We start from the raw sequence: 9691 nt of genomic DNA, 5'->3' as shown, positions 1-9691 counted from the left end.
AAGTTAGAATTTTCTGTGGATGTCTCTATGCTTCTCTTACTAAATGTTTAAATGTATAAACACATGTATTATTAATTTTATTTTGTTATTAATTTTAATGCCATGGATTAGCCTCCTTATCAGTTTACACTTGGAGATTTTTTTTTCTTTGGCCACAGTGCAAAAGGAGAATGGCAAAAGGTGACACAAAACTGTTTTAAGTACCATAAAAAGTAGTCCATATAACTGTATCCCATATCTTCTGAAGCCACAAGTCCAGGCTGCTTTTTGTGATGAACAGACCTGCTTATGAACTGTTTTTCAGTAAAATATATATATAATTTTATGCAAAAGTTTGGGAACCCCTTGCAGAATCTGTGAAAATGTGAATAATTTTAACAAAAATAAGAGAGATCATACAAAATGCATGTTATTTTTATTAAGTACTGTCCTGAGTAAGATATTTTACATAAAAGTTGTTTACATATAGTCCACAATACCAAAAATAGCTGAAATTATTAAAATAACCCCCTGCAGAAGTTTGGGAACCCTTGGTTCTTAATACTGTGTGTGGTTACATAAATGGTCTATGTTTTTTTGTTTTGTGATGGTTGTTCATGAGTCCCTTGTTTGTTCTGAACAGTTATACTGACCACTGTTCTTCAGAAAAATACTTCAGGTCCTGCAGATTCTTTAGTCTTCTAGCATCTTTTGCAAACTTGAACCATTTACAGCAGTGACTGTATGATTTTGAGATCCAGCTTTTTACACTGAGGACAACTGAGGGATTCAAACACTTACTGGTGCTCCAGAAGGAAACACGATGCATTAAGAGCTGGGGGTGAAAACTTTTGAACAGGATAAAGATGTCCAGTTTCTTCTTATTTTGTTAAAATATATTTTTTTTTTCCCATTTAGTACTGCCCTCTGGAAGCAACAGAAGATACTTGCATGTTTCCCAGAAGAAAAAATAAGTACAATTTACCTTGATCTTCAAATTCTAAAAGTTTTCACCCCCTGGCTCTTCGTGCACTGTTTCCTTCTGGAGCATCAGTGAATGATTGAACCTTTTTAATAGTTGTGTTTGAGACCCTCAGTTGTCCTCAGTGTGAAAAGATGGATCAGAGGAAACTATACAGTCACTGCTGGAAAGGATGGAAAAGATGCTGGAGAACTGAGGAATCTGCAGGTCCTGGAGGATTTTTCTGAAGAACAGTGCTCAGTTTAACTGTTCAGAACAAACAAGGGACTCATGAACAACCATCACAAAACAAAAAAAATTTAGATAATTCAGGTAACCACACACATAGTATTAAGAACCAAGGGTTCCCAAACATTTGCAGGGCGTTATTTTAATAATTTCAGCTAGTTTTTGGTCTTGTGGACTATATGTAAACATGTTTTATGTAAAATATCTTACTCAGGACAGTACTATATAAAAAATAACATGCATTTTGTATGATCTCTCTTTATTTTGTCAAAAGTATTCACATTTTCACAGATTCTGCAAGAGGATCCCAAACTTTTGCATAAAACTGTATATATCTAGGTATTAATTTAATCCATAAACTGAATATCATCCATTCCCAAATCCCATTCCCATCAAGGCTCTCAAATCTCATTTAATCCATTTAATCGCTGTCAGTGTAAATGAGGCTTTGACAGAGGTATTTCTTAGAATAGTATGTGAGTCATACTTGTTGTTGATGCAGGTCTACATGTTGACGTAAATTTGTATTTATATTTGTGCTTTCAGAGGGCCCGGTGATCTGGCGCATGTTGACCTACCCTCCGGCACGCCGTGCTCTCATTGTGGGTTGTGGACTCCAGATGTTCCAGCAGCTTTCTGGCATCAACACGGTCATGTAAGTCTCAGTAACTCAATTCGTAGCTCAATTCTCAGGTGCTCTTTGAATCTCAACTTAAATCAGTAGGTACCAGTTGAAACAATATTATCAAGTCTACTTAGGAGGCCATGTTGTACATTGTTTTTTTTTTTTTTTAGCATTTTACTTTTTAAAGCACTTATAATGGCAGACAAGGTTTCTTGGAACAAAAACAGTCGTAAACTCTTTTTCAAAACCTACTAGCTGTCTTGCTCTCTACATAGGAAACTACATTTAAGGAAGCATCCTTTAAATCAGGGCTTGGCAACTTTGGTCCTGTTAGGCTACTGTCCTGGAGAGTTGAGCTCCAACCCTAATCAAATACAACTGAACAGGCTAATCAGTGTCTTCGGTATCGCTGGAAAGCTACAGGCAGGTGTGTTTGATTAGGGTTGGAGCTAAACGTTGCCCAGCACTGCTTTAAAATGAACCTCTAGTGACGATATGAAACACTTTACATAGACAGCAACTCCATACAAATTGGGCAAAAGAGTCCCCAGCAGAGTTTGATATAAGCACAATAAAGATAAAAACAAATAGCACTTACAAATATTGAGTAAAATAGTACATTTTTCAGAAATGTTTTTTGTTTTAAATTTAATTGAAATAGTTGGTCACACTTAAACAAAAAGTACAATGTGCTTATTGTATTCTTATTGTCTTACAAAACACATTTTCAGCTATTGAGGTGACGTGTTAATTTTGACGTGTTTTTTCACGTCAATAATTTTTGCTTGTCTAGAAAATCCTTCTTGATTTTAGAATTTGTAGATATTTTGGCTGGAAACAAGACAAACAATCTAAGTAAGAAAGCATTTTTTGCAGTGTAATTTAAATACATGGTAGTTAAGGCCACCTAATGTAAACTAGCATCAATAGTCTGACTTTAAATTGATATTTAATTGATATAAAAGTATTCACAGTATATACGCCATCTTGACAGATTTTTTCCTCTCTAAACGTGTCAGTGCATTCTGGGATTGCCTTATTCACATGCAGTGCTAACTTGGAACTTGAGTTCAGAACAGGTTTATTTCTGTTATCTTTTCTGTTAATAATTTTTGACATTTTTTTGTATTTTCTCTTTCCATTTAATTTTAATTTTAGTGAAAGTCTTAGTAATTGTGTTTTTTGTCTTTTTTTTCTATTTTTGTAAACATATCTATACAGTTTTACAAGTTTTAGTTAACTTTTACACTGCAAAAAATGCTTTTCCTACTTAGACTTTTTTGTCTTGTTTGCAGCCAAAATATCTAAAAATTCTTAAATCAAGAAGGATTTGCTACACTGTAAAAAATAAAAAAACACAATTTGTTGAGTCATCTTAAAATAATTTGTTTACCCTGCTGCCTTAAAATTTTAAGTTGAGTCAACTAAAATAAGTTTAGTCAACTTGAAATGTTAAGTTGTACTAAGTAACAACTTAGATATTTGTGTTTGCTAAACTTAACAGATGGGTAAGTAACCCAGCTGCCTTAAAATTTTAAGTTGATTCAACTCAAACATCTACGTTGTCACTTAGTATAATTTAATATTTCAAGCTGAATAAACTGTTTTTGAGTTGACTGAACTTAAAATTTTAAGGCTGCCAGGTACAAATTATTTTAAGTTGACTCAACAAATTGTTTTTTACAGTGTAGACAAGCAAAAATTATTGTCTTGTTTTCAGAAAAAAGACATCAAATTTAAGTGAGTTTTTGCTTAGAACAAGCAAAATAATCTCCCAATGGAGTAAGCAAAATAATCTTATTTCAAGCAGAAAACAAGATTATTTTGCTTACCCCATTTGCAGATTATTTTGCTTTTTTCATGCAAAAACTCACATAATTTTGACTTGTTTTTTCTGAAAACAGGTCAATAATTTTTGCTTGTCTAGAAAGCCCTTCTTGATTTAAGAATTTTAGATATTTTGGCTGGAAACAAAACAAAAAAAATTCTAAGTAAGAAAAGCATTTTTTGCAGTGTAGTAATTTTGGTGCTTAACAATTTGTTAACATTAGTTAACCTAAAGCATTTATTAATCATACGTTGATTCCAACATTTACTAATTACTAATAGAACCAAAAATTGTATCTATGTTATTTAATGGACCTGAGATAACAAGGCCTAACAATGAACACCTGCATTTTTATGTTAAGAAAGATTAATAAATACTGTAACAAATGTAGTTAATGCCTTAAATATAGTTAACAAATGGAACCTTATCGTAAATCTTTTATGTTTAGGTATTTATTAGAATGTTTTCTTTCTCTCTCTCTCTCTCTTTGCATGTTTTTTAATCTCTTTTTATTGTTTTACTGTGCCTAGTGAAATTTCTCCTTTGGGGACCAATAATGGAACAATCCTAATATGTTGATATTCTACCGAAAAAAAACGTAACAAATGGATTTTCCTTTATGTGGGTGGCCAGACTGGATGATTCACAACTGATTCGAAATTCACAAGTTGTTTATTCGCATTCACAGATGTGTCTGCGCCTATAATTCTCATTTTAGCTGAACTTTAATGCATATCCTACTAAAGTGTGATTTCCTCTTCGTGATCTCTTGTCTTTTTCGCTCCTTATGCGCTGAACTATTTTTCAAGCATCGTAAACAATCTCGGAATGTGTGCTGTTGCTAGGCAACCCCTCATGGAAAAATGAGAAGTGTTTATGGGAGGGAGAGGAGAAAATTGTGTGTGTGTGTGACTGTGTGTTTACTTTTTCTCAGCTGTCATTTTGGAAGATGACAGGTCATGACAGATGGGTCCTAAAATGACATTCTCGATCAATCAAACACCTTCATTCTTATCCTTCTGTCGTTGTCAATCAATCTGTTCAGAGCAGGTTTAGACAGACAGTAGAGCAGTTAAAATTGACAGGTACACTCACACACATATATATGAAGTATTTGCGAGGTTTAACCTGATGTGCAATTTCGTATTTATCCACAAGCCCCTACTTTTCAATCGTTTCTGCACTGTCAGATGTCAGTCTTTTGTACACAAGAAGTCTTGTTGTGGGTTGTGTTGTCTGTCAAGCTTAACCTCGGCAAGAAGCATTTGTCAATACCTCTCATGGAGCAAATGTCTGGGGGGACGTGTGCCGATTTTATGTCAGTCGGAAATATTGATTTGGATCAAGGGGGAATGTGTTCGTAACACTGTAGTTACAACAAGTATACCAGCACAAGCTCACTGTCCTGTTGTTTTCTGTCCTATATCAATGTATCAGTGAAAACTATTTAAAATCATTTTTGTCAATTGTTTGTTTCAAAAAACAAACAAACATAATCTTAAAAAACCTACATGAAAATTAGAAATGCTGCCTTGGCAACTAACTTAAATAAAACATGTTTAAGTGCTAAATGTACTAAAATTGAAAGAAAAATAATGAAAGCAAAATCTAAATATTAATGACAAAAATGACTGAAATTTAACCTAAACTTAAAATAAAAACTGAACACACATATATATATATACACTGTAAAAAACAATTTGTTGATTCCACTTAAAATAATTTGTTACCCATCTGCCTTCAAATTTAACGTTTTTTTAAACTCATAAAGGTTTAGTCAACTTGAAATGTTAAGTGCTAAGTGACAACTTAGATATTTGAGTTCATTCAACTTAAAATTTTAAGGCAGCTGGGCAACAAGTCCAGCTTTTAAGATTAACATTTGTTTAGTCAACAAATTTTTACTTAGTACAACTTAATATTTGAAGTTGACTAAAATTATTTGAGTTGACTAAACTTAAAACTTAAGACTGCAGGGTAACAAATTATGTTTAGTTGACTTAACAAATTATGTTGTTGTTTTTTTTACAGTGTAGTCTATGCCAATAAAGTAATAAAATATACATACTAAGCAATTTAAAAACTGCCAATAGTTTCAATATTACAATATTAAATATTAGGGTTAGAGTTAAAAAAATGGACAAGGATTTGTTTTATAAGTGTTTTTTTTTTTTTTTTTAATTTGTAAAATTTGTAAAAACTAGTTGGCAACTAAATTACATGAAATATGTAATTACAAAATGTACTATATCTGAAAAAAAAAGTAAAGCTAAATTGAAATATTAAAAAAATAACATGACAAATGACAAAAGCATATAACAGAATTACTAAAACTGACAATATAAGTCTTTACTATCACTTCATATCCTTTTAACATATCCTTGCTGCAAGTATTAATTTCTTTAAAAAAAAGAAATTTGTAAAAGCTACTTGGCAAATAAATTATGTAAAATACATAAATACAAAATGTACTATATCTGAAATAAAAATCAAGTAAAGCTAAATTTTAATATAAAAAAACATGACAAAAGACAAAAGCATATAAAAAAAATAATAAAACTTAAACTGAACATTAAAATCAAATTAAACATATCCTTGATGCAAGCATTAATTTCTTTCTTAAAAATAAATAAATAAATAAATAAATAAATAAATAAACTTTAGTTTTACAATTACAGGAAATTTAATTTATTAAAGTATGTTAAAATATATTCAAATAGAAAAACTTACAAAAACCTTAAAGTTTTAAATTGTAATTTTAATTTACTGTCATTTTGATCTAATAAATGCAGCCTTGATTAGCATAAGATACTTCCTTAAAAATGAATGAATTAATGAATCCAAACTTTTGAAAGGCAGTATATATTATATGCCCATAAAACAATAAAATATAAAATATAAACAGTATGAAACTGACAATAGTTATATATTAAATATAATAGCTATATATTTTTTTAATCGTAACATGACACAGCAATATTAATAACACCACAAAAAATAGCTAATTTTTGAACAAAAACGTCAGTGTCTTCACCAGCTTAATATATTTAGACACAAGGACAATAGATTTGTTTTATCAGTGATCAGCAGCCCCTCCTGATGGACAAGACCCTGTGTAGGCTGAAGCACTGCTCTAATTAGCTTGTGCTAATGCTTCCTCCCAATCAGACATTGAACATGCCTGCTTTCCAGCATACAGCTTTCTCTCCCTCACCCCACTCCAAAGCCATTATTCACATGCCTTAATCGCTAATTAATGTCTCATTTAGTATAAAACATTGTCGTTACACTCTAGCACAGAAATGGTAGCATTGTAAAAAGTCTCAGGGGCTGTGGAATGATCAGTATTGCTGATGCTGGGTGGTCGTCGGTTTCTGAGATGGGATCCTGTATGTGTATGTGTGCGTAGCAAGTGAGCCTCATCTGTGCCTGGATAAAATAATTAGATTAATGTTGCCGAAACAGACAGAACAATCCGGAATCTCTGTGTTTTAATAAAGACGGATGCTAATTAGAGTCACTAGCGGTCATCAGCAATACTGATTGCTTCGAGTGATACACTGTTGGCCAGTTTTTTGTTCTTTCTGGCACGCTATGACTTGTTCATTGGCTTTGTGACAGTACTGGCACCACCAGTCTTTGGCGTTCTGTGATTTGTGATCCGTATGGAGTTGTGCATGATTCATGCTAACCAGCCATGGACCTCCCACTGTCTGTTCACTGACCGTCTGATGAATATTGCAAACAAAAATGGCAAGAGCCTTTGTGTTTCCCAAAGCATCTTTACCCACCTATGGTCGCAAGTTCCATAATTACCAACAGTTTAAAGGAGAAGTCCACTTCCAGAACAACAATTTACAGATAGTGTACTCACCCCCTTGTCATCCAAGGTGTTCATGTCTTTCTTTCTTCAGTCGTAAAAAATTGTGTTTTTTGAGGAAAACATTTCAGGATTTTTCTCCATATAATGGACTAATATGGTGCCCCGAGTTTGAACTTTCCAAAATGCAGTTTAAATGCTGCTTCAAACGATCCTAAATGCGGTTGTAAACAATCCCAGGAAGAAGGGTCTTATCTAGCAAAACGATTTAAAAAATACAATTTAAATACTTTTTAATCTCAAATGATTGTCTTGTCTTGCTCTCCCTGAACTCTGTGTATTCTGCCTCAAGACAGTTAGGGTATGTCGAAAAACTCTGATTGCATTTTCTCCCTCAACTTCAAAAATAATTTTAAAATCATCCTACATTGTCAGAAGTTCCGACCCAGTCTTTGCAAAGTGAACATGCAAAGAAGATCAAACACCCTTAACAAAAAAGGTAAAACAGCAATATAGGACGATTTTGAAGTTGAGGGAGAAAATACGATCAGAGTTTTTCGACATACCCTAACTGTCTTGAGCCAGAATACACAGAGTTCAGGGTGAGCAAGACAAGATGAGCATTTAACATTAAAAAGTATATAAATTGTATTATTTTTATGAAAATAACCAATCGTTTCGCTAGATAAGACCCTTCTTCCTCGGCTGGGAACCACATTTGGGATCGTTTGAAGTCGTATTTAAACTGCATTTTGGAAGTTCACACTCGGCACCATATCAGTCCATTATATGGAGAAAAATCATTTTCCTCAAAAAACATAATTTCTTTACCACTGAAGAAAGAAAGACATGTACATCTTGGATGACAAGGGGGTGAGTACATTATCTGTAAATTGTTGGTCTGGAAGTGGACTTCTCCTTTTAACGATTCCCGAGTTCCCAAATTCGTAGTTCCAGCAAACATTCACAAACGCTTGTTATTGTGACATTCATGTGCACTTATCTTGTCTACATAAAATGCATAAAATCATTCCAGCGTGATTTATAGCCAGCATTATGTGCAATGTGGACCAGACTTTACTGATATATAATATAATTCTAGGCTCTGCAAGCCATTTTTATTCCCATTATGTGACATTTTAGCTTCTGTCTGCATCAACAGCCCTACTTTGGTTGTGTCTGTCTTTTGTGTGTGTTGTTGGGTGCAGATCAGTGTGTGTATATAATACCGTATACCATCTGAGCACGAAACAATGTTCATTCCTTTCATTAGTGAAATAGGTTAGTCCCCATGGGAGTGCTTCTCTCTCTACCTCTTTGTCTGTCTCTCTTTTAGCGTCTCCCTCTGTTTTTCTCCCTCACACACACATTTCTCACTGGCTTCAGTGCTGAGTGCAGGTCCACAGTACCCTCAGCGCTCTCAGCCTGTTCTCCATTACGTCCCTTCACTCCTGTTACATCACGTTTATCATGAAGATGGATTGTGTCTGAGATTCAACCAAACACAGCAAAAGCAATCTGTTGCTCTATGAGTCAGTCCATATGCAAAATCCTTTCAGAATGCTCATTTCTATTCAGGTCTGCTGTTTTGAAAGAAATAAGATGGTCCGAAAGCCTGAAACCTTTAGTCGTTTTTTTAAAGAAAATAGAATATAAATTTAAATAGATCATTCTTAAGGGGTAAAAATGCAACCTATATGTTTATTGTAATGATATATGGTGAACCTCATTAAAGGGATAGTTCATCCAAATTTATAAGACCTTTGTTCATCTTTCGAACACAAATTAAGATATTTTTGATGAAATCCGAGAGCTATTACCATGTTCAAGGCCTAGAAAGGTAGTAAGGACATCATTAAAATAGTCCATGGTGCATCAGTGTTTTAACCTTAATTTTATGAAGCTACGAGAATATTTATTGTGCACAAAGATAACAAAAATAATGACTTTATTTAACAATTTCTTCTTGTCTGTGTCAGACTTTGATGTGCATTCACGACAGTTAATGTGTCAGATAAACCAAGGTTAAAAATTCTGTTATCATTTATCATTTACACTGCTATATGATGAATAGATTTAATTTAGGCTTCTACCACGTATACACATTGATTAAACTATCCCTTTAAGTAATACAGTGGCACTTTATAATAACTGTAGAAGTCACAATTTTGATTTTCTTACCATTTTATCTTGTTTTCTAGTACAAATATCTAAACATTCTTTTGTCAA

At 33.2% G+C, this 9691-nt stretch overlaps 1 protein-coding gene across 2 annotated transcripts in view; it reads left to right on the top strand.

The window, feature by feature from the left end:
• The window catches only part of LOC127164329 (proton myo-inositol cotransporter), a 70095-nt gene that overhangs the window by 37635 nt on the left and 22769 nt on the right, over positions 1 to 9691 (top strand). For both annotated transcript variants that reach the window (XM_051108197.1, XM_051108198.1), the window contains exon 4: positions 1736 to 1844. In XM_051108197.1, coding sequence (XP_050964154.1) covers positions 1736 to 1844 — 109 coding nt within the window. The remainder of the gene's footprint in view (positions 1 to 1735; positions 1845 to 9691) is intronic.

The sequence above is a fragment of the Labeo rohita genome, chromosome 4 (genome assembly GCF_022985175.1).
Source record: "Labeo rohita strain BAU-BD-2019 chromosome 4, IGBB_LRoh.1.0, whole genome shotgun sequence".
NCBI classification, from domain to species: domain Eukaryota; kingdom Metazoa; phylum Chordata; class Actinopteri; order Cypriniformes; family Cyprinidae; genus Labeo; species Labeo rohita.
The sequence above is the reverse complement of the archived record's forward strand: the minus strand, read 5'-3'. Positions and strand labels throughout refer to the sequence as shown.